Raw genomic sequence first — 24,603 nt, 5'->3', positions numbered from 1 at the left:
AAACGAAACCACGACCCAAACGACCTCGTTTTGGTGGAGCGGTTGGGGCGTTTGGGAGATGGCAAGACTTTTTTGTCCTCTTCAGTTCACCAAACGCCAATCTTTTAAAAACAGCCATAGAAAAAATATTAAAAAATAAATAAAAACCTTCAAGAGGGAGCTTCAAATTAACCAACTACTACTCAAAAATTCAGGTTGAATTTTGATCCTCTATTTTCATTCCCTCAAGTTTCTTTTTTTTTCTTTTTGGGTCGTATTTAAATTTGATCTTACTTGAATTTTCAGTTGGGTTTTAACTCGTGGAAATTCAGGCGGCGGGATTTGATTTGATGAGCCGAAGGTGGTGAATCGGTTTGTAGAATAATTGAACACGTGGAAGCAGGTCGGTTGTGGGTCGGAAGAGGTGAAGTGAGCGGAAATGCCGGAGGAGGATTTGGTGGATATAAAGTTCAGGCTTTATGACGGCTCGGATATCGGGCCGTTTCGGTACTCGGCCACATCCACGGTGGATATGCTTAAGCAAAGAATCGTCTCTGATTGGCCCAAAGGTTTATTTCAGCTATTCCTCTTTTTATTTGTTTCATTTCTTTTCAAATTGCGTATGAAGTTTTAGCTGTTGGGTTTTGTTTAGCAATTGAAATTTATATGCTGTTTTTTCTTTCCAAAGATTTATGGACAAATCCCTCTTAAATATGGAAGAAATGTTTTGCTATATGGTAATAGTAGGAGTGATCCAGTTTGAAGTTTGAACCTAATTTTATTGTTAAGAGAAATGAAGAAAGCTATAGGGTTAGTCATGGACTGCAAAAGAAATGATTACTCTGTAGCACAACACAAGATAATATAGTTTTTTGGAATAGTATGATTTTAGGAACTTTGGTTCTGACCTTTTGCTGCAAAATGATGTCTTTAGTTTCATAACATAGCTATGGATGGCCTAAGAAAGATAGGACGCCATCTTTCTATGTTGTTCTACCTTCATTGTTAAATGCGTTTGGTATCAATGTGAAAATGATTGATAAGAATTGCAAGATGTTCTTATGAATGTATATTGAAGAGAAGGCTAGTATGGCTGTGTAAAATACATGTTATTGTTGTGAATAGATTATTATTGAAATGATCCATTGATAAGATTCTCATCATGACTTTTTTTATTAATAAATAGATTGCAGAGAGAATGATGATGATGATGATTTTGTTTGAAATATCATCTAAAATCCTTAAAGAATGCATCAACTATTGCTCCTTTGTCTTGTTGCCTACATCTATCAACAATCTTCTGCTTTTTTTTTTCATTTATACACCCAGAAGGTAGTATAAAGGCTAATAGTTTCGAGCATTTTGTTTTAATTTTCTTCAATGCTCTTTCTGCCCTTCCTTAGGTAAGACAATTATCCCAAAGGCAGTGAATGAAGTCAAACTGATAAGCTCTGGTAAAATTTTGGAAAACAGCAAGACTGTTGGTCAGTGTAAAGTACCCTTTGGTGAAGTTGCAGGTGGGGTTATCATAATGCATGTTGTAGTGCAGCCATCTCTTGCAAAAACTAAAACAGGTATTCTCTATCTTTGTCTTAAGATTCTTGTCGTAGAATTATGTTGTTTAAATATCACTTCCTTCTTGGCATGTAAGCTTAGCTTGCTCAGTAAAGTGGACATCAGGATGTCAGCTGTTTGAAATGGATCTGCACTTGTAGTAGTAGTAGCTAAGCCCACTACTTGGAATTGCTTATAAGTGGTAACCAGTTTGGATGGGCATCTAATCTTGTCTTCCTGATGGGTATGATGTGTAATCCGCAGATGGAGGAGTTTCATTATTTGCTTAATTATTTTAAAAACTAATTCCTTTTGTGTGCATCTGTGTGTTTTAGGAGGAATATGTGGAAGTGAGAACTGATGTTTAAACCTCATTAATGAACATGCTGCATGAGTTATGCACAACCTACCAGAGGCCATCTTTTCCTTTTCCTTTATTCATTACTAAGAGATCCTCCTAGCTATTTTTGTATCTTTCTACAATTCACACTGATAAATTCCACTAAACTCCAGAAGCCATTAGTTACCATTGGATTTGATTTTGTCTTGAATGTCGATTGTCTCTGACACTGTACAATAATAATAGTGTACCTTTTCTTATAGTATTCAGTAGAACTTTAGCTAAGTGTTAACCATCTAAATAACATTGACCGGGTTGTTTTGCAGTTTCTTAAAATTTCATATATCGACTTATAGTCTTATGCTTGGTTTTCTATCTGAACAGAAAAGAAGATTGATGATTCACCCAGAAAGATTGTATGCTCATGTTCCATTTTATGAAGGCAAACATGTTAGAATTGAAAAATTTCTATGCTGGTAACAATGCTTAGGAACAGAAACATCGTCTCTGAGTATCCCGTGTGTGTTTATGGCAAAGTCCATCTGTACAAGTTCTTTTAATGGAGTGATGATGATGTGCATTTTTCATTTCTTTGGTTCCTTAAGTCTCCTTTTGGTTTTTTCCAAATAGTAGCTTGAATCATTTGTAAAGCTGTATAGACTACTCCATGTAAAGACAAAATGTACACCAAATTGTATGGAGAAATGCCTTTGTATAAATGCTATCCGTTACTAATAATGAATTGTTTCTGTTCGGCCTGCTATGGCTGAATAGGTCTTCTCAGTCCTTTCTTGCAGGCAAGGAAAGATCTTAATTTTTCATGCACTATAATTTGATAAGAATATGGGCACAATCGATTGTGCGGGATAAGAAATGCTAGCTGAGATTGTAAACAAGCTTCAAAAGCCGATATTATCTCATAAGCTACCAAGATACAAAAGGTTTAATAAGTAACAAATACAGATTCTCTCAGTAACAACAAATGACTACAAAGCTTAATAAAAAAAGCTGGCAACAAAGAACCATTAATTAGCTGGCAAAAATCATATATCGAGGAAAGAGGAATAAAACGGCAGAAAAGCGGACAGGATCAACAACTAGTTGTCAAATATAATGCAATGGGCACCTTAAATCATGCTAAGAACCTTCTCAGCTGCTGCAATTGTCTTTTGAATGTCTTCAGAAGAATGCGCCAAGCTTGTAAATCCAGCTTCAAACTGTGAAGGTGCAAAGTATACACCTTCCTCCAGCATTCCCCTATAAAACCTGGCAAATTTTGCTGTATCACTCTTCTTTGCATCGTCGAAGTTGTATACAGGCCCTTCTGTGAAGAAAAATCCAAACATCCCACTAATATACCCTCCACAGATTGCATGTCCTGTCTTCTTTCCAGCATCTATAATGCCTTGAACAAGTTCTCCAGTGATCTTATCTAAGTATTCGTAAGTTCCTGGCTCCTTCAACCGCTTAAGGGTCTGTATCCCAGCTGTCATTGCCAATGGGTTCCCACTCAAGGTCCCAGCCTGGTACATTGGCCCTGCAGGTGCCACCATCTCCATAATCTCCTTCCTGCCTCCATATGCACCAACTGGCAGACCACCGCCAATTATCTTCCCTAGAGTTGTTAAATCAGGAGTTATGCCAAAATACTCCTGAGCCCCACCATAAGACAAGCGAAATCCAGTCATCACTTCATCGAAGATGAGCAGAGCACCATTTTCCTTGGTTAGACGATGTATGGCTTCAAGGAAGTCGGGTTTAGGTGGAATGAAGCCAGAGTTCCCAACAACAGGCTCAAGAATAATTGCTGCAAGTTCTCCTTTGTTACTGTTAAAGAGATTTTCCACAGCTGATATGTCATTGAAAGGGGCAGTTAGAGTTTCAAAAGTGGCTGCTCTGGGAACACCAGGAGAGTCGGGCAGCCCTAGGGTAGCAACTCCACTACCTGCCTTGACAAGAAATGGATCAGCATGGCCATGGTAACAACCCTCGAATTTGATGAGCTTTTCTCGACCAGTAAAGGCACGAGCAAGGCGCAGCACACCCATGCATGCTTCTGTACCAGAGTTTACAAATCGAACCATTTCAATGCTAGGAACAGCTGAGATTACCATCTCTGCCAAAACATTCTCAAGAAGACAAGGAGCACCAAAGCTGGTTCCTTTCTTCATTGTTTCAGCCAGGGCTGCAAGGACCTGCGGATATATGCAATTCCATGGAGAACTGTTAGTACATCAAGAGAAAAATTCAGCAATTATTAGTCTCTTCTCTACATTACTGACCTATTAACTCTCAGTTGAAGGGGTGACACATCCCATATAACAAATGAAATTCAAAATTGCATATGCATATGAAGTTATCAAATCATAGCCAAACAAAATTAGTATGAGGATATTCATGAACATTGAACTTATTGCAGTTATCAATAAAAATCATAAACAAGATTAAACAGAAGGAACTATGCAAGATGCTCAGCACATCAAAACAGTAAAATACAAACAAGTTATCAATATGTTCCAAGGCAAATTCAGATAACAGAAGAGAACCTCATCATCTGCATGACCAATTATTGCTGGGCCCCAGGAGCCAACGTAGTCGATATACTCATTCCCATCTATATCCCACATGTGAGAACCCTTAACAGAATCCATCACAATCGGTTGTCCACCAACAGATTTAAAGGCACGGACAGGAGAATTTACACCTCCTGGCATCAAATTCTACCACAAAAAATTTTCTTACAGGAGTCAGCGGACAAAGACTTCAAAAAGAATCAGTGAATAAGATATAAAATAGGAAAAGAAAAGGTAGTGACAAAACACTAAAAATTACCTCTTTACCTACAAATCTATAAGGCATAGGATTAAAACTAATATCAATGAAACACTTCACAAATCATTTTTCCAATTAGATATATAAGTCCAAGTCAAAGTTAACATCATTCGCCTCCTGTACGCATTACACCTATCACATCATTTTCCTGATATGATTTCAAACATTTCTTGCAGTTGGAACACAATTTTACTCCGTTCCCATAGTACCATTTTAGTGATGAGCAAGGACCAAGGAGTAGCATCCATAATTCAATATAGAAGTAAAAAAGTTAAATGAAAAATAGTTCCTCTACAGCCTGCCATCATAGTCTCAATAGAAAGCTATAAAGTTGTTGATATAAGTATTTATCATATGCATTTCATGTCTTCTATAAGACATTGGTATTGACACTTAAATACTAAATCGTAGACGTACCAAAAATGAAATACTGAACAGTATGCAAACAAACCCATTTAAACATGACCAATTGAGTTCTTTCAAGTTCAAAATTTTTTTAATCCGAAGTTAGAATGTAACTAAGCTACATCTACCATACTAAATTTGTTCCCAGCAAAATTTCTTCTTGATTCAATTTAGCCCAGACATAGTATAATGAATTCATTTTCGCTTCAGTTCACCCCTTCCACAACCAACCCAAATGGAACAAACCAATCAAACGACTTGCATTTTGACATATCCAAATAAAAAATAAACTTTAAAAAAAAGTACAAGCTTAACTTGTCAAGATTCAAGCAATCCACGAGGACGAAGAAAAGGGCAGAAGGGGAAGAGTTGATAATTACCTTGGCAGCATCGAAAGCTTCTTCAGATTTTTGAAGGGTATAATTCTTCTTCTTATCTTCAACAGAGACGGTCATTTTGACGCGGAAGCCAGAAGATCGTGAAGAAGGAAGTGTTTTAGAAAGCTTAGTAGAACAAGATAGCCCTAACCCAACTCCAACTCCGCTGATTGAAGCCGCCATTTTTTGCTCTGTTTCTTTGTCTCTCTCTGTCTCTGTCTCTCTGTTGCTCTTATTTCTTCGTGATCTTCTCGTGAGTCGAGGAGAAGATAAGAAATGCTGAAACGGTAAAATTGTAAGAAAGATTAGCCACCAGCTTTGGACTTTTGGGTTTGTATACTGCTGTGGCTGTGTGCCGGGTGGGTGGGCGTGGGTCAATAGACAAAAACCTTTCCACTTTACTAGTCAAAGTTTGTGGGCCGGGGTTTTTTATATGCCTAGAAGAATAAAAAAGGGTTTGTGTTATCAGGCTTGGCCATTCCTGTCCAAGAAGCCCATGAATGACTCTGGCCTACTAGGCCCTGTTTCATTATGTGATTGAGGTATATACTAGTTTTAAAAGTCTTTTTCAAACATTGCCTGCTCTCTCTCTCGTACTTGAACAACATGCACAACTCCAAAAACCCAAGTACTGTCCAAAAATTCTACACCCAAAGCTAACAAATAAAGCAGTGACAAAGAAAATCACAATACAAGTTCTATAATTTGAGAGAAAGGTTGATCTTACAGTATTGACTTGACTCTACTGAAGACTATTTTAATTGGTTTAACATGGGAATGTTCATAGCTTTAGATTGGTCAAGAGGATGCTTGTCGGGTTGGCAAAATTATGGTCGCTTGGTGTAGAGTGAAATTAGTGAATAGATTGACATGAAAGTCATATTAAATAAAAATAAAAATAAAAGAGAAAGAGAAACGATTTAAGAGGTCTAACCACGTAGGCATGTGATTGGTAACCGTGAGAAGTTGTGTGTTAGGATTTTCAAACCTTTTAAACCGGTTGCTTTTAACCCATAAATCGATTTGTCAAAATCCTTAAATTAGTTTCAAAAACCCTAAAGCAGGTAAAAAAAACACCTTAAAGTCAATTTGAGAACTTTAAAACCCTAAAATTGATTGAAAAACTTTAAAATCAATTCAAAAACCCTAAAATCGATTGAAAAATCATAAATCCGGTTCAGTAAAACTCTTAGACCAGTTTAAAAACCCTTGTTCAGAAAATCCTAAACTCGATTTACAAACTCTAAAACCATTTCGAAATCCTAAAACCGGTTCAATAAAACCCTTAAATCGAGTCAAAACCCAAAAACCAATTCAATGAAACCCCAATAAAACCTTAAAATTGATTCAATAAAACCCTTAAACCGATTTAAAAACCCTAAAATCAATTCAAAAAATCCTAAAACCGATTTTAAAAAAGCCTAAATCAATTCAATAATCCTTAAACCGACTTAAAACACTAAAACCAATTCAAGAAACCCTAAACCCGATACAAAATCTCTAAAACCGATTTTAAAAACCTAAATCTTTTTTTTTCCCCTAATCTTTGTATGGACGATGGAACTCCCAGCATTTCATTTTAACAGCATACAAGTCATTGCCATTATCACCTTCAATACTCAACCCAAACAAATAAAGCAAGTTGGCTGTGAGTATCAAATTTTTAATTTTTTTTTTTCTTCATTGATAATGTTTAGTTTTTACTCGTTATTTGGATACAAGAATAACATAATATTAAATAAATTATTGTTTACACTAACTGCAAGTATAAAGAAACATTTGACAAAAATTTATGCATGGGAATGGGATAAGAAAAGAGACAAAAAGAGGACAGAAGATTTTTATTTGTGTTTCCTTCGCAATGTATGACCCATTATGTATCAACCCAGTGCTGGAGAGACGTACCATCCGCTGTAGCAATCTTGACTTGGTATTTTTGTTTGCACATAAAAGGACAAACCATAGCATGAATGGCTAAAGACCCAGTACGTAGAAACTCCCCATGTAGATTGAAGGGGCTTAAATGACTATCGGCTGATAAAAAAAGACAAGAGTATCTGCGCATCACGAAGAGAGAGAAGGAATAAGGAAACAAATGGCACCACCAGCTAGCAAAGGATGCGATGGCCTTTTCTCAATTCTCACATAATCCAAAACAATCAAAGACTCACAGAGCAAGGAGCATCAGAAGAAGCATCATTCATTCATTCATTCATTCATTCGTTTTTCAGTGTCGTGATCAAACAACAGACTTTGATACAAAAACATTCTCTAATCACAGTTTCATTTCTCGCATATTGCCTCAAATATAGTAGTGTAACTCGTACCTACAATCCATATACCACATAACTATTTACAAAAGCCACAACCAAAATGCATGGCCGCTCCCCATCCAACAAAACCCCTTCAGCTCACCGAATATCATTTGAGTTTCTTCCCTATCTCCGCAAAGCCATCGACCAAATTTCACAAGACAAACACTTTACAGTATATATCAAACCTCTAATCAATCAATCTCCCAAAAGGACTCAAACCAGTAATGGCATAAAAGCTAAAGCAGAAACCCCTAAAACCAAAAGGATCATAAGGGGTATCTAGGTATCAAGTGTCTTAAGATATAACCAGTCCCGCTTTAAGTGGCCTTTATATCAACACTGCTAGCTGTTCAATCTTCATAGATTGGCCTTTATCTTTATTATGATTACTAAGAACAGACCACGCGGGAGACTGAAAGAGGGTAAAGGAAGGTATTAGCATATTGAAATGAGAGTGTCCCACCGTTAACTAAAGGCTTGCCATCGTTAACAAGGCAGTCATTATAGCGAATGCGCTTGAATATTTTAGGGTTGATGAGGCGAGCCGAACTAAACCAGCCACAGTTTAGGTGAATTCCAGAGATGTCACAGCCAGTGACGCATACGTTCACGATCTCAACAGTGTAGGTCGGTATGCCACTTGGGAGTGGGGCTGTGGGTCCCTGATTGATCACAATATCAGCCTTGGTACACTTCTCTCCCCAAATTCGGTTGGGTTCCTCCACTGCTATTCCTGGGTACAAAAGCAGAAAAAAAAAAAAAAAGACAAAAGAAAAGAGGCTTTTGTATTAAAATTGAGATGGTGAAAGGCTATGCCATCAAAACTGGTCCACTTTCTTTATAGCAAATCAATAAACAAATGTAATGTGAAAACCCACCAACCCAACCAATAAGGGGAAACGTCTACAGACAAAATACACTTTTTAGGAGGGTGATTCACAGGAGTTGTAGGTTAAAAGAAACAGACCAAAATTTAACCCAAAAGACTTGGTATTGGGGGACACAACGCAAATTGCTTTAAACTTTTTCATCCCACTTTTCGTTTTATTGAAAATGAAAATTCAAACAAAGCTTTGAGTTAACTCTACAAGCACTTTTCTTCAAATATTAATTAAAGAGATTAAAATGACAGGCTAGCATGTAAAGATGGTGCTAAATTGCGCACTAGGCACAGAGCAGCACCGATCACGGTGGGCTAAGAACATTAGGCTTTCAATTACGAAGAGAGCAAATGAGGCTGATAAAACTTTTGATGGGATATTAGGACCCCATCTTAAAGATACTTCAACAGTAACTGTATCATCAAGGTCAAGAAACAGCCATAGGTAACAAACCGTCCACGTTAGCTTCAACCATAACGAAAAAAAAGAAATACAGTCTCACAGACGTGCACCTCTGACATTGAAACCGTACGCTTAGGTATTGAATACAAAACTCTGGCATCAAAAACCGGTCGTCCCAGACCCCCCCCCCCCCCCAGTCGAACACAAGAATACGAACCCAGAATAAAACACTGTAGCCTTTTTTTTGGCATTTTACTATAAAGAAAAAAGTGGGTCATTTCCCGTTTTTTCACTTACCACGAAGAAGCTTGCGATGTGGCGTAGAAAGTGTGTTGTCCCATTGCTTGATCCTCAGCCTCAACAGCTTCAACCCGAATGAAGAACTGATGTTTTTACCCTGACCTGCAATAAAAACCCAAAAACAAATAAAAAATGAGTATATGATGAAAGGAATTAGTTAAAGAAGACCCAGTTTTCTTTATAATATAATAATGAACAGAAAGAGACAAACAGGAAGATAACAAGGAATTTAAAAGAAAAAAGAAAAACATGGAGAACCCCCCATGTTTCTGAAAGAGAGGTCTCATCCACTTTCATAAAGGAAACAAAATACTAAATTAATATACAAAAATAAAAAGAGCATCTATGCATGTAAATCACGCACCTGAGAAAAGCGCGACGAGGAAGAGGAATAACACGGCGAAGGAAAACGAGGATAGTACCAAGAGGAATCGCCGATTCATCGGTGAAAGCAAAATGACACCAACAAAAAACCCTATATCAGATTCTCTTCTACTTTTTCTCTCTCGGAAAACAAAGTCAAAAGGTCAACGAGTAGACTCAGGAAACTCGAATCAGGTGAGTAGAGCCACGAGTGGAAGTACGCTCAAAAAGCCATAGACAAAAATGGAAGAAGAAATAAAAACAGTAGCGAGGAGTGTCTTTTGCTGGCTGTTTCAGATGCTGGAAATCTGCATAAAAAAAACGTTGAAGATATATTTATATATATATATATATAAGAACATCACATTCACATCCATCCATCAAAGTAAAAAAAAATGGTAAAATAAAAAGGAAATGAAAAAACAACCGTCAGATCAGAAGTAGGCGGTTCAGATTTGACTAGAACCAAAAAGAAGGCCTACAAAGCCTACTAGGTTTCACGATTTATACTTCAGGCTCGAAAACAATCACCCCAAAACGACGGCGATTCGTACCAGACCTCAAACAAAGAGTTTCAAAAACCATCTTATTTCAATATCGTTTTTATTTCCTTTTTTTTTTTTTTTTGGAAACCAAGTGTTTTCTGGGTGCTTAAAGTGGCAGTTCTTGAGATAAGCGAAACAATTGTTTGCAATGAAAAGGAAAAGAGAAAACAAAAAGAACAGTAAAACTTAAAAATGAAAATAAGCATGGAAATTAAATTCCAAGTGGAAACAAATAGCTAAAAAAATGAAAGAAGAGGAGTAGTGGAATTTACTGAGCAGTCGACAGAGCAGAGAATACAGTGCACAAACAATGCAACAGCGATGCAGAAGAGAAGCAGAGAGGCTAGATGGAATTTCCCTTCTTTTTTTTGTTTGGATTTGCATGAATAATAAATTAATAGGTTAGATGTTTTTTTATATTTCCTTTTTTATTAAGCATATTTGAAGAGACAAAAATTGCAGAAGAAGATCGCGAAAGACGGAAATGACAAAACAGAAAAATCCCAAAAAAGTTGATCGCATTTATTGAACTACAATCCAAATTTTTACTACAAAGCTAAGCATTTTTTGCTTTACATTTTTCGATCGAAGAAAGCGGAGAGAGAGAGAGAGAGAGAGCTTCACCTCTGGAGATATAGATGGGATCGATCGCAGAGGACAATCAACTCTGAAACGCGTGCGTTTTTTAGAGAGAGAAAGAGAGGGCTAGGGTTTTGTTTCTTTCTTTAATCCATCGATTTTTATAGCTCGAGAATCGAGTTGAGACAGAGAGAGAAGGAAGGCGAAGGAGCTCCGGGTAATCTACAGTTGGAAAAAGAATTCGTTTTTGAATTTCCAAATTTTGTTTTGTTTAACTTAACCATGGTTAGAGGTGCACGTGGCGTGTTAAAAATTTAAAAGATGATGATGAAAAGGTTGATTAGATCAGAGTGTGGGGAAGTTAAATTGATAATTTCAGGTGGCGATGTGCGGGCGGTGGGGTCAGGGACAAAGTCACGTGCGGCCAGAGACAGAATTATAATTAACGTTTTAAAGGGAGAGAATCTTTTTTTATTAGGATGAGGAGATTCGATGACACGCGCCTTGAATAAGGAATGTTGATGTAGGCATAAAAACAAATAATATTTTTTTTGTCCTTCCCCGGTTGGTCATGCTCATTGACTCCCTGTCTGGTTTGTTGGTTTCTGCCTTTGCTTGCTGGGGTAAGGAAGGGCAACACGCTTTGGGAATTAAGGGAAATGATACTGTGAGGATCTAAATGTTTCCCTAAAAATGTAACTTGTCCGTATATTTCCCAATGAGGCAGATTTTCATTCCCCTGTTGACACATTGCCACCTCTATCCTATTGAATGATCTAACATGTTTTGTTTTTGTTATCTTATTAATTAGAGGCCTGCTGGCTGGCTATTGCATGTTTCTAATCAAATTAATTCAAGATACAAAAGTAATGCTCTTCCTCTCTCGTATATATTACCAAGCAATAGTTTTTCTACGTCGACAGTTAGAGTTAGTAAACAAATTCTTTTTATTATGGCGTTAATGCTCGAATTCACAGACAAAATATTGCATCATCAGAAAGGTGGTAAGGAGATGATCCGGTTAGAAAAAGAAGTTGACAAAAATAATGCGGGTTGATGTTAGATGATACACGAGAAAGGAAAGAAAAAGGTCAAAACACCAATGGGGTAAGAGACCATTGATAGGGCATGTGAGCGAGTGGATTTCCACATTTGTATGTCCTTTGGGACCCGGAATGAAAAGGTGGAGAGGCTGAGCTTTTGTAGCAGTCCCAAGAGAGAGAGGAATGGGGGCTATGGGGCCTTTGGGTGCTTTTTCTTTTCCATGTTTTTGGGGTTTTGAGACTAAAATTAATTACGCTGCAAACGCGGTGTTTCTCTTTCGAGATGGGACACACAGTGTCATCAACTGCCTACAAATATATTGCTGTCAAGGTAGGTGGTGTTGTCCTGGAGCTTGCCTGGACAACACACAAAGACACACTGGTCAGCTCTAAACATCCAACGGAGAGGGCCTGCGGCCTGCCACTAGCGAACACCCTTGTCGCTGCTGCTGCAGCAGCCTCTTCGCCCTTTAACCAAGTACCACGACTACTAATACGAATGACCCAACTTCACGACAAACCATGCGTCCTTTATGCAACAGACATGCATACCTGCTGATATATTATTTATTAGCAGACTGCACTCGGTAGAGAGGATCACGGTTGTGACCTAAGAGCAGTGAACTAGTCGTGACGAATATTAAGATAAATTTATAATAATTTTTTTTTGAATAGTGATAAATTTATAATAATTAAGAGGTCCCTTGCACCTATGATGGACACTTGGGAGTGCTAATGTTATAGGATTTCAGTCCATTTGAATTTTTACTTTTTTTTTTCTTAACTGATTATGATCACGTAATTGCGTGTGTTATCATCTTTTACCATGCAAATGAATTTTGGATTAGAGTTGGGAATAAATAAGGGACAGCGGTAGTACAAAAAAAGGTATGAAAATAACCTTTCTTTTCCCTTGAAACAGATAATTAGATGCTCCTGGATATTGTTTTCATTTTATCATTTAATTTATTTTCTTTTCTCATCTTTCTTTGTAAAGGATAACTCTAGTAGTACCACCATTGAACTGTCGTACCATACCAGGGAGAATTTTAGCTAATTAATTTCATGGAGTACAGATCATGGCAAGATATTGTACACGTAATTTACAATTTATACAATTCCAAGCCAATATGTGGAATGACACCAAGTTAAACAAAAATTGATTTGTGCATCTAAGCCCTCGGAATTTCCACATTTACATAACATAAACCGATCACAACCACCAAGAAAAGCCTGTATAATGGTTCTACTAATATGTTAGCCAAGTTAGAGAATATGGAGCTACCCCTAGTCCAAGTTACAAAAAGAATTGCTGTTTACCCCAACACCGCATCAGATGACAGAATTCATGAATCGCTTATCATTGTTTGCTAGCCGGAAGTGAAAACATGTTGCCACCAAAAATAGAGCTATACGGGCTATCGAGGTTCTGGCTAGAAGTTGGAAGATTTCATCATCTCCAGCAACTTAACTTTGTCAACCAACTCTTGGATGGTATTGGATGCGTCCTACAATACCAACCATTCCCAATGTAAATGAGTTGTCCCATCCAGGGGAAAAAAATCAAAAATGAAGAGATAAATGCAAGAAAAAAAGTTGAGGTGTTTTTAGCCATAGGAGAGAGGTGGGGGAAGAAAGGGGGACCCTAGAATGAAACCTTCAGCTTCTTTGTCAAGTATAACTCCACAAAGAAAATTAAATAAGAAGAAAGCTTCAAATGAGCAAATAAATGCAATAACTGCAATAGCAATAGGAGGATAGGGAAGAAAGAGAGTGAAAAGAATACAACCTTTAGCTTCTTTCTCAAGTTCTCTTCCTCCTTGTCTCTTCGATCCCTCTCCTCTGAGAATATGTTAATGAGACTTTCTTGTTCAAAGTTCAGTTGCTCAATTTTTTCCTGTGCCCCTTTCAGCTAATAAAATGATACCAAAGAAATTAACATAAGTGTAACAGACCAACAAAAATAAGTTTTATCAGTACCAATTAAAGAAATGGGAAGGTCAAAGGGATTCGTGCAAAACATAAAACCAATCAAGTGATCTTCCAAGTCACAACAATTACTCAAGATACCAATGGCAATAACCCTCACAATTTTACCAAAGCATGTTTACATGCTAACCACAGAGCACTAATACGAGCAAACTATCAAGTAAATCACAAACTAAATTTATTGTCACTTAAATTCCTACTATTCCTGGCATTCTGACTGGAGAAGGCAGCTTACCTCAATTTCCAGTGATTCACGACGATTTCTTTCTTGCTGCAAATCATTGAGCAATTCACATTGACGCTTTCCCTCATATTTCTCTAATCTACAGAAAGAATAGGATCTTATATATTAAAGTCAGGTCAGAGCAAAAACCATAAAGTCTAATAGATATGTTTTAGAAAGGGAAAAAAAAAACCTTTTTTTCAATTCACAATTCTCCTGTTTCAACAGCTCGAGACCATGTAAATTGGTTTCTGAATGGCGAAGCTCGGTGTCATTAAGACCACACTCCTGCTATTTGAGCAAAAGTGATTATTATAACACACACACACACACACGACAGAGCAGAAAGATCATTTTGCAAACGATAAACTACTTCAACACAAAAATAAAATGCATGCACATGCACATATATATATGAAAGAGACAGGCTAGAACCATCAAAAGGCTAATTGCTATAATATTTGCCAATAACACAGTAAAACTAGCACCCATTTAGTGACCCACAGGAAAATTTTTTTTCCCAAGCATCTACTTGCTTCAATGACTTAAATTAAATTGGCCATCTTCCAGGACTACAGATTCCAATGCAGCTTTAATTTCTACAGAAAATCTCCTTCAATCAACCCTAAAAGGCAGGAGTTTCAAAGTGGTGTAGAAGTAACATATGCAATGAGGTGAAAATTTAAATGCAAATGGGAAATGTAAGATTCATCAAATTCTTTAACCAAGTAATGCTGCAAAACAAAAACTTGAACTAAAGATAAGCTAAGTGAAAAAACAACCTTTGACTTTGATCGAGTAACAAACTTTTGACTGCTGCCATTAGCTAGTCTCTCAGGTAAGACCTCACACACATCATCACTGACATTCTCTGTAGATGGGGAAGATGGTTCTATTGACCTTAAACTTTTTCCTGATTTTGTGAGGTCCTTTGTACTATTATCTATTGGTGTCTTTTTCCTTTTATCACCCTTTCTTAACACATGTCCACCATCCTCTGTTTCAGGAAATTTCTGACATTCTTTTCCTCTTTTATTCCAATTTGAGGGTGAACACAACTTGTCTGAGTCTGAAGAGAGTCTCTTGCTGCTAGAAGTAGTACTCTTCTTATTCGATCGAGTAGGTCTTTGTGAATCATGATCAGGAGAAGAATCTACAGTATAAAAAAGTATGAAGAGATCAAGGGAGTGGCTTATGGTTCACCATTCACAACAATGCATAAGTTTTAAATAGAGAGAGAGAAAGAGAGAGCAAATTATTGAAATAAGAGATCAGGTGGCATACCTCTGCCTAAAGACTGATCTATATTTTTCTTATTACGGCGTGGAGCATAGCCAATTTTATGACAATTGGTGGACCTAAACTTAAGCAGTCAAAAGTCATTAGTAATGATTTAACAAGGAAACAACTTCTGGGATCCAGAAGCAGCAGTTAAAAGCAAAGTAACATAGTTACCAATGGTATAACTAGAGTGGAACAACACACCAGTAAGTTTTTTGCATTTGTACTAGTCGTGCTTCAAGTCTTGCAAGAACTGTTGTACGCTCAAAACCCTGCTTATCATGAGCTGGTTCAACAAAATTAGCCTCCAAAACACCTGTCATAAAAAGGAAGTGTATTAGAACATAAAACAGTAAACTTTCTAGGAGTCTCCAATGCTGGAAAAGTACCTATAACCCCACGACCATCACTCCCAGCAGCATTCCAAACCCTCCAAAAAGGCTGGAGAAGTGGGTAAAGAAAGGAATTAGGCAAGAATATTGTGTATATATATATATTTAATATTGATGCTCTCACTGGATGCTCCATTAAAAAAATGCAAGTAAAACAAATGGCAAAAGCATCCTATCACATACTATAACAAGCAGAACTAACATAATACAGAAAAGAAGTTGGGCAAAAAGTACTGTTTTCCAAGCAAAATTAACAAGCACCAAACTTTATCAATGAACAAAAAGTCAACTAAGGAAAGAAATGTAATCTCCAATGTAAAAATAATTTCAAGTTTCAACCATTGTTAGAGCAAAACAAATGCCTCTGGTTGTATCACAAACAACTAGTCAACTCACTAAACAAGCAATGGTGATCTCCTAGCAAGTAAATTTCAACATATATAGATCACAAATCAAGGTGCCAGAAAAATGTAAAAAGTTTCTTCTTTTCATCAGAATCAAGTCAAACATATTAACCAGGCATGGAGGACCTAGATAATGATTAGTGCAAGAAAGAAAACATGGTGCAAATTAGAAATGAGCACATTTATGAAAAAGGAATATAACTGTATAAGCATTAGAGGCACAGTATTCAAAGCAAACAGAAAGCAAACCTTGATCAGTCGGTTTTTGTGATAAACATTAAAACCCTGAACATCAACATGATGTTTGGCATCTTTCACAAAACCAATGGTCACTACAGCAGCCAGCTGATGATAAAAATGCAAGAAACCAGCATCAGACAAGCATACAGCAGAGTACATCGAACACGAAAAATAATGGTATTATATATTTATTACATTCAAATCCTTAGGGGCCCCCTCAGCACTGGGATTTGGTCGATATGTTACCATCTCAGTCAGCATCATATCATTAACTATGTTGTGGTGCTCAACATCTTTCCCACGTAAAATTATTCTGAAGTTAGGGTGAAGTCTCAAATAAAGTATTGATGCATAACTCTGCAGAGTGAACACCAAAAATTAACTGAAAATCAAATAATAGAAGCAAAAAATAAATGTGTTGTTTCAAGCTCAGCACAAAATCAGTAGAAGGCAAGTAAAGCATCCAGTATTTTAGAAATCTTCCACATATTTGAACCAAGTAACAACAAAAAACAGGTTTCATTTTGGAAAATTTTTTCCATTTTCCATCTCCAGTATATAATTAAGTAAATAACCAAACTTTGAAACCTGTGTTTTCTAACTTTCTAGAAAACTCGACAACAATTTGAAATTGTTCAAGTTACCGATAATACATAAAAACAAGTGCTTCAAATTTAGTTATCTATCTTATTTGACAGATCATAATTAGAGTAAAAGTGACGATGGAAACTATACAACATTTTCGAGAACAAAATAAGCCCTAAACTTCTGATCCAACTTAGCAATAATCCCTCATGAAATTACCCCACTGCGTTCAAGTTGAGTAGTTCTCTTAATCATCGTTCTATTTTCCTTCAAATCTCTTCTTCCTCTTGTTAACTTTACATTTCAACATAATAATGTACATTCTCCTTTCCATTGATAATAGCTAAAAGTTAAAAGCAATTAGATATGGCTGTCTAAAGAGCTAACTTACAGCTAAGGCATCATCAAACACAAACGGCCATAATCAAAGGAAAAAAATAAAAATTTCTGCCACAAAAAACTGTTAAATGATGTTAATTACCCTCAACGAATGTCTATATGTCAGAAAGTGCCTAGAGTTTGGACACTCTTTTGCCATTTGTATATTTTTCTCATCACGGTTAACCCCTCTGAGTTGGATATCCTGCCAACAATAATGCACCACGTATTTAACATCAAACCTACATTCTGTTCACAGGAAAAATTTTTAATAGTAAAAAAGAAAATAATAATCCAGGATATCTGAGGCATACATGTGGATCAGCATGAAAATCAAGTTCCGATAGCCCTTGGTCATCCTCCCAGAGATTATATATAATAATGCGTGTACCATGGTCTTTCATCAGGTTGAACTACATGCAGGAAAAGGAAATTTTTTACCACAATCAAACAATAGAATAGCACTAAATATAATGAAGATTCATGCTTAACAGACAAGTACCAAATTGATAACTTACAAAACAATGGACATGATGACACTAGGGGAATACATTGATAACAATGCAAACCAAAGAGAAGAGAGGTTGAGCAAACTACTTTTGCAACACTTATTCAACAATTATCCTTCTACTGACATCAAATTGTGCTCATTTCTTTTTGCTCATCAAGACAGTTTTTTAAACCCAGAAAAGCAATATTTTGAACCAAAACTAGAAGTAAAGTTGTGAGAGGAGAACCAGAATTACCTGACGAAGGAGGTCAGTTGCACTGGAAAAGGGAGACCATTGTACTACAGTTTCCACATTTCTATCCCAATCACTGACAGTAGATCGTATTATCTTCTTCCATTCTCGTTGTTGCCATTCATAGTCTAGCTGCTCATTTCAATCCACATAATGATTAAAGTGCACAACCAGAGCATAGTTTCCATAATAGCTTACCAACTATAAGCACATCACAAACTAAGCAACGCAGAAATATATACGAAACTTGATCTCCCCAATTCTCCTTTTTCATTTTCTATCTTAAAGTAAATGATGATCCCATGCATGTATTACATTAGGCAAATGCACGACAGAACACACTTCCCTTAAGCACAGATTATCTAATCTTTTGTTTTTTGCAAGCACCCATAGGAGCAACACCATAAATGTACATCCTCACAGAGAAAATGGGATCATTGAGCAAAAACTGATTAATTCCATAGTACGGAGTAGAATGAATTGGTAACTTATTTCATTCAAGGCAAGGTGAAGAAAGGCATAATGTCTGGAGCACAAGCAACTTGAATAAAAAAATTATACGTAAGAGAAGCTATGAATATAAAAACTGACATGCTTCAAGGGGTCAGGATAGAGCAAAAGAAGATCAAAGACAAATCTTAACATTCTCTCAAGCTTGCATGTTGATGAAACCAGAAGTTGCACCTAAGAGATAAGACCAATTCTATTTTATTGAACCTATATTTGCTTGGGTTTAAACCTAATCGTGATTATGTTTGTCTTTGCAGACCCCATTCCAAATGCAATAATAAAGACCACCAGTATACTCATCACAAAGACACAATACAAAGTTCTAGTTGACATTACCATTGGTACCACAATGTCTTCCTTTCCTGTGCTTGTCAAAAATGTGTAGGACAGCAATCCAATGCTCTGTGTGGGGCTAAAAAAAACACCCGACAATTCAATTTTTTTTTTGCGGTGACAAAAACAAAAAGATTAAAAGGTAATTCAAAGAGGAGGCAGAAGAGTTCATTTGGTATGTCAAAAATAAAAACAAAACATATAATACGGTAAAGATAGCAGATATGCATGGAAAGCAGAAAAAAAAACCACAAAGATTTGAACAGCTTTTCTAAAATTATAGAAACCTATTCCCTATAAATAGACTTGCCAGACAAAGCACCACACTTTTGGAACATTTACATGGCCTATAAGCTAAAGATACATCCCCAATTACTACAACAATCTGTCAGTGCCAGTAGAAAGAGTTACTTAGGGAAGATTACTACAAAAACACAGTCTCACCAAGAAAATTGTTTGAAAATTGATTTGGAAACTGACTTCATAATAGTTTTCCAAGAAGATGACAACTTTGAATATAATATCGTAACGGTTAAAAAGTAAATAAACAGCAGATAGCCTTTTCCTAACCTCTCTCTCTTGCTCTTTTTTTCTTCTATAATTTCCCCCCTTTTTTAATTAGAGGGTGTTTGGGAGGATGGTAATCTACATATATATATATATATATTCCTCATTCTTCTTTCAATATAAACATTTAAAATCTATGATAATGAGGAAAACATGTATAGGAAGACTTTACAACCACTGAAACTAACTCGTTGCCGAAAAAACAAAGGATGAAATACAATGTTTATTTCAATAAAAATAAGCATTTACTTCAGCAATGCAGGACACTATTATAAACAATTGAATTAACAAAGATTACTCTAGCCCAGAAAGTTTTAAGAAAGACTAACTGTTTTCCATCTTTTCCACAGCACCGGGAAAATACAATAACATCTGCACCAAGCCTCATGGTACTAGTCTTGAATCCATTGCCATCTGTAGAAATGGAATACAAGTATAATAAGTTTTCTATGTGGAAGAAATAAGCAACTATAAAGTATCTTTTCCAAAAGAGTAGTAATTACTAATTACATTGTCCAATGGTGTTTGCTACTTTGCTTTTTGCAGAATATCCAAGAGACATGCACTGACGCATTTTATCAGGATCCATCCCACCACCATTATCTACAATGAAATGCAATAAACATCCAAAACTTATTATGTTATCAACACAACAATGAAAATCATGGTTCCTTGAAGACCAGAGAAATATGTAACATTATACATACAACATTACTAAAGGGTGAAAAATCTAGTTAAATAGAATAACTATTTTCAGTAGCACATGTAGAAATCAGAAAACTCAAAATGCAGATAGTAACAGTATGACATTACCTTTCTAGCCCATCCACAGTATAATGTTTTCATAACAAATAAAGATATATATGAACTATAACATAAGTAGCCAAAATAATATGCTCTATGTGTAAGTACACGGGAAGAGTGAGCAAAGGACACAAGCCAGAATAACCATAACAAATAAAAATAAATATGAGCAACAGTGTGGTACCTTCAATTAGCAACATATTATTCCCATCTTTCTTACTTTTGAGCATGTCTATATTAACATATGTAGCTCCACTGCAGACCTGAAATAAGAAAATGAAAATAATTGTAAAATTTGGAAAAAAGAAAGGAAGTATTACACAATTGAAAGAGTGGTGGCATCAAGTACCTCATCCAAAGAGTTATCCAGAAGTTCCGCAAAAGCTGCAGAAGTAGGATTAATGTACATAGTCAAAAGAACAAGAAAACTTTAACAAGGGAAAGAGGCTCTAGTCATCTAGCCAGAACAACTGCGATGCATAGCAAAGATATATACATAGGTTAGACGACTCTACCTCCTAAAGCCCATTTATGACTTGTTGCATTGGAATGTAGAAATTTTGGATGAACCCTGACATGATCCATGCCACCTACAAGTCAAAAGAAATATAGGACAGAAGCATCGCACAACATCAATATACAAAGAAAAAACAGAGCTCAACATGAGATTTGAGCCAATAGATGCATTACGAGGAAGCAAGAAATGCAATGCTCAAGAGAGAGGGAGATAGGTAGGGATAGGAAAAACTATCCCTAAGATGAGCATGGGTATGATACATATAGAATGTCAAGTTAGAAGGAACTTGGAATTGTGTTACACACTTATATGCAAGGGTTCTTTATCCATTGCCTATTTGAACCCAACCTCCCTGTGAAAATTGAACAAAATAAACGCAACTGGAAGTCTGCAAAATCTCTGCAAGTTCCAATCAATTTTCATAAAATTTCCAAGTTGGATATTCTCAATATCTTCAGGCTGACAGAGCCTAATCCTTCGGAAACCTTTCACACAGGGTTCATCAAATTTTAGGATCCACATGATTAAATTAATAGATTAAATTTTCAATAAATAGCAAAAAATCAAGCATTGAAAAAGGCAAAACAGAGTGCCAGGCAGAGGTGAAACATATCTCATACAGCAATACAAAATTGCAAATGCAGAGACCTCACAAACTAAGACTTTGCTCAAAACTCGCAGATTCTCATTTTCCAATGGCAAACAATAACATATATTAATAAAAAATTAAAAAATTGCAAAAGCAAAGAAAAGAAAACCCAAAATACTTTTGTTTCCAGGTTCCAAATTTGGCAACAAATTAACATTACTATCCCTTGCAAGCAACACTTATCATTCAGTTCCAAGTGAGCCACACTAACAACTGATCTAGACAAATAAAGAAAGACATTTAGTAATATAATAGTAATAATAATAATAATACCTGAAGATAGATCCCAATCAGCAGGAGGAGTTCCATCATAATCTCCAGCCTTCCAAAACTGCTTGCAAAGCACGCTCGAACTCGAACTCAAACTCTTACTTGCCGCCGGTTCCGGCGGCCCCTCCGTCTCAGGAACCTCCACCACCGCCATATCGGAGGCCAACGGAACAGGAGCAGGATCATCCGGCGGTAGAGGAGCCAAAAACCCCAGCGGCAGCACAAAATCAACGTCATTCACTTTCCTCTTCTTCAAAGCAATACCTTCGAGTGCTTCCTCTCCAGCAACGGCGCCGTTTGCATTATCGTTCTCGTCCGGATCGTCTGAGTCGTCGCTCGAGTCGGACTCGCTGCTACTGCTGCTCAGCTCGATGACCGAGGCAGGTATTTCCCGTACTACGCCGTTCGTTTTCCGGCTTTGTGCGCTTAACGTTTCCATAACCTCTTCCTTCACGCGAACGTCCATGGATTGGCAGCCAAATAAGAAAACAACCGAAATTCTAAAAAAAGAAACAAAAAAATAATTCAATAAAAGGTAAAAGAGATCCAATTTTTCGAGATTCGTTAACCGCTTTTGCATGCGTGATTTGAAAAAGGTGAAAGAAAAAAAAAATTCTTATATTTGCTTGGTGGAACAACCTTTGATCTTTTTTTAAAAAAAAAAAAGTGAAAGAGAAAGAAAACAAAATAGAATGTATACCGTTGGGATTTGCTTGTAGAAGTTGGCTTCTGTGTTCGTGTATATTGAACCAGTCGAAAGGTGAAATTTCGTCGGAGAGGAACGGTCGGCCTCTTGTTTCTGTTTTGAATTAATATGTTGGCTGGTTGTTTTATTAGAGTGGAGAGAGAGAGGTAGAATCCTACACAAGTTTAACTTTATTACTTGTTAATTAATCCTAGTTAGATTTGTAATAATTAATTAATCACAATTAAATTTTTTTTTTAAATGTCGGAATTTAATGGAGGTAGAGTCTTGTTTTATCTTCAAATATTTTTATTTGAATACCTGCTAATACTATTTTATTTCGTTATATTTTGCTTCGTATATATTTTGCCGTTATTTGTAATGGCTTTTCATTTTTGTTATGGATCTTTTCATCCTTCAATCTACATCTTGGGTATTTTATATTACTTTTCCTTCTCTAATAAATTTCAGTTTAGCAAATGGTAACATTAGGTTGCGTGCATAATTTTGTTGGTGAAAGGACCAACATTGATTGTAAAAGCATTTTATATCGTGGAAATTCAAATTGATTTTGCAGGAATGATTCCAATGACATGAAGTTTAGCAAGTATGAGCCTTTATTATTTTCATATGCTATTAGCACAGAGAGGGAGGCAAGGATAGACGAGAGAGGGGTGGGTTAGCTTTCTCTTGTTTGGATTTTAAGAAATTAGGATTGGAAGCAAATGGTTTAAGCTTTTTCTTTTCTTTAATTTTGCTGTTAGCTTGTTCATTTACACTATTGATGGGGTTGAGCTTTCTTGTATTTTTGTGTCTTAATTTGGGTGCCTATGGCTAGTTTAGGTTTCCATGCTTAATGGCATAAGTTTTCCGGGATGGACAATGGATTGGTTTTCGTTGTTTGTTACAACCGTGGGAGAAGATAGTCATAGTGAGGAATTAGACTTAGCAATTTGTATTTTTGTGTCTTAATCTTATTGATAAGATTAAAATACGAAATACGATAAAATTAAATTTAAACACGATATAAATAATTATTCGTATCAATATTTAAAAACACGTACAGATACATTTAACAACTGTGTAATACTACACAACACGATTAACATGTTTATTAAATATATCAAAATTTTTTATACTAAGCAGTATGTTAATAAACATGATTAAACATAATTTTTTTCTAATACGATTAAATTAAAATATTTATAATTAAAAATAATTTTATTATTTAAATTTAAAATTAATAATTATAAAAATAAATTATAATAAAATAATAATAACATCAAATATAATAAAATTTAATATAAATAACATACATAAAATTTATTATCATACTAATAAAATACAAGATTAACATTTAACCTTAAAATAATAATAACATCTAAATTTTCAACTATAACTAAATGCATATCATTAACCACATTATCAACCATGAACAATTCCAAACATCAAAACTAAAATTAAAAACTCGCTCGTCAATATCACATCATTCCGGTGTCATAAAACCTAATAATGAAATAGAAACAATATATTAATAACATTGGATCAAAATAAAAAAAATAAAATGTAAAATTTAGTTTAAAACATTAGCTTATGAAATTAGGGTTTGGGCGTTATTGCATTATTATCTTTATGAAATTCAAAAAACTTTTTAAAATAATTATTTAAAATTATTTAAGTAAGATTAAAATAATATTTAACTATTAATTTTAACGAGTTGATAAACATGTCATATATATATATATATATATATATATATATATGAAATTTTCATGTGTTAACCGTATCAATTCGATTTAAGACATAAAATATGATAAGATTAAATACTAACTTATTTAATCTTGTATTTTTTCATGTCTTATTCAAAATTATCCAATCTAATGAGAAGAGACAAACGTCGAGTCTAAATATGGCTACAAATATGGGATGAACGCTTTTAGTTAGCAAGCTTTAAAGCAGACTTAGATTTAATTTGGGTTTTATTGTCTGATTTTACTCATTGTGTGAAGCCCTCTAATACTTTATTAGAGTGTCAATAATGGTTGTAATTAGTTGACATATCTGGGTATTGGGATATTATAAAATAGAGCCTTTCAAGGAGTGAAATCTGATTTATAA

The 24,603-nt window shown here is 35.7% G+C and overlaps 4 protein-coding genes across 6 annotated transcripts; 1 reads left to right on the top strand and 3 right to left on the bottom strand.

The window, feature by feature from the left end:
• The first annotated feature begins 49 nt into the window (after positions 1-49).
• LOC18605159 (membrane-anchored ubiquitin-fold protein 3) lies at positions 50-2,656 on the top strand. Of its 2 annotated transcripts, none has more exons than XM_088804562.1 (4): positions 50-194; positions 286-548; positions 1,383-1,553; positions 2,258-2,656. In XM_088804562.1, the coding sequence occupies exons 2-4, from the start codon at positions 419-421 to the stop codon at positions 2,311-2,313; spliced, it is 357 nt and encodes a 118-aa protein (XP_088660688.1). In that variant the 5' UTR covers positions 50-194; positions 286-418; the 3' UTR covers positions 2,314-2,656. The 2 variants fall into 2 exon arrangements, with proteins under 2 accessions (XP_088660688.1, XP_088660689.1); XM_088804563.1 differs by having other exon boundaries at positions 99-194; positions 312-548.
• Positions 2,657-2,759: 103 nt separating this feature from the next.
• On the bottom strand, positions 2,760-5,808 carry LOC18605158 (glutamate-1-semialdehyde 2,1-aminomutase 2, chloroplastic). Its single transcript, XM_007038006.3, has 3 exons — positions 5,491-5,808; positions 4,420-4,593; positions 2,760-4,068 (listed from the first exon to the last, which is right to left on the bottom strand). Exons 1-3 carry the CDS (start codon positions 5,668-5,670, stop codon positions 3,001-3,003), a joined length of 1,422 nt encoding a protein of 473 aa, XP_007038068.1. The 5' UTR covers positions 5,671-5,808; the 3' UTR covers positions 2,760-3,000.
• A 1,860-nt stretch (positions 5,809-7,668) lies between these two features.
• TPD1 (tapetum determinant 1) lies at positions 7,669-11,088 on the bottom strand. 2 transcript variants are annotated; one of them, XM_007038005.3, is made up of 4 exons: positions 10,918-11,088; positions 9,750-10,056; positions 9,383-9,487; positions 7,669-8,535 (listed from the first exon to the last, which is right to left on the bottom strand). In XM_007038005.3, exons 2-4 carry the CDS (start codon positions 9,826-9,828, stop codon positions 8,192-8,194), a joined length of 528 nt encoding a protein of 175 aa, XP_007038067.3. In that variant the 5' UTR covers positions 9,829-10,056; positions 10,918-11,088; the 3' UTR covers positions 7,669-8,191. The 2 variants fall into 2 exon arrangements, with proteins under 2 accessions (XP_007038067.3, XP_088660395.1); XM_088804269.1 differs by lacking the exon at positions 10,918-11,088 and adding an exon at positions 10,566-10,659.
• Positions 11,089-12,899: 1,811 nt separating this feature from the next.
• LOC18605155 (protein MICRORCHIDIA 7) lies at positions 12,900-22,630 on the bottom strand. The gene is given in 21 exon segments (XM_018118441.2): positions 12,900-13,423; positions 13,705-13,827; positions 14,140-14,227; positions 14,321-14,415; positions 14,910-15,280; positions 15,412-15,485; positions 15,613-15,724; positions 15,798-15,849; positions 16,454-16,549; positions 16,640-16,801; positions 17,511-17,612; positions 17,722-17,820; positions 18,154-18,282; positions 18,997-19,072; positions 19,890-19,974; positions 20,071-20,163; positions 20,549-20,627; positions 20,714-20,748; positions 20,880-20,954; positions 21,804-22,300; positions 22,501-22,630. Coding segments are annotated over 20 exon segments (2,499 nt in total). The 5' UTR covers positions 22,267-22,300; positions 22,501-22,630; the 3' UTR covers positions 12,900-13,333.
• Positions 22,631-24,603: the final 1,973 nt, after the last annotated feature.

Source organism: Theobroma cacao, chromosome 3 (assembly GCF_053813885.1).
Source record: "Theobroma cacao isolate CCN51 chromosome 3, ASM5381388v1, whole genome shotgun sequence".
NCBI lineage: Eukaryota > Viridiplantae > Streptophyta > Magnoliopsida > Malvales > Malvaceae > Theobroma > Theobroma cacao.
Note: the sequence above shows the minus strand (reverse complement) of the source record. Positions and strands in the feature narration are given on the sequence as shown.

Coding starts and splice junctions, on each gene's coding strand:
- TPD1 (XM_007038005.3), bottom strand. CDS start 9,828: ATGAATCGGCGATTCCTCTTGGTACTATCCTCGTTTTCCTTCGCCGTG. Junction 9,488..9,749: donor CCTCGTCGCGCTTTTCTCAG/GTGCGTGATTTA, acceptor TTTTTATTGCAG/GTCAGGGTAAAAACATCAGT. Junction 8,536..9,382: donor ACATCGCAAGCTTCTTCGTG/GTAAGTGAAAAA, acceptor TTTTGTACCCAG/GAATAGCAGTGGAGGAACCC.
- LOC18605158 (XM_007038006.3), bottom strand. CDS start 5,670: ATGGCGGCTTCAATCAGCGGAGTTGGAGTTGGGTTAGGGCTATCTTGT. Junction 4,594..5,490: donor AAGCTTTCGATGCTGCCAAG/GTAATTATCAAC, acceptor TTTTTGTGGTAG/AATTTGATGCCAGGAGGTGT. Junction 4,069..4,419: donor TTGGTCATGCAGATGATGAG/GTTCTCTTCTGT, acceptor ATATATCCGCAG/GTCCTTGCAGCCCTGGCTGA.
- LOC18605159 (XM_088804562.1), top strand. CDS start 419: ATGCCGGAGGAGGATTTGGTGGATATAAAGTTCAGGCTTTATGACGGC. Junction 549..1,382: donor CGTCTCTGATTGGCCCAAAG/GTTTATTTCAGC, acceptor GCCCTTCCTTAG/GTAAGACAATTATCCCAAAG. Junction 1,554..2,257: donor TCTTGCAAAAACTAAAACAG/GTATTCTCTATC, acceptor CTATCTGAACAG/AAAAGAAGATTGATGATTCA.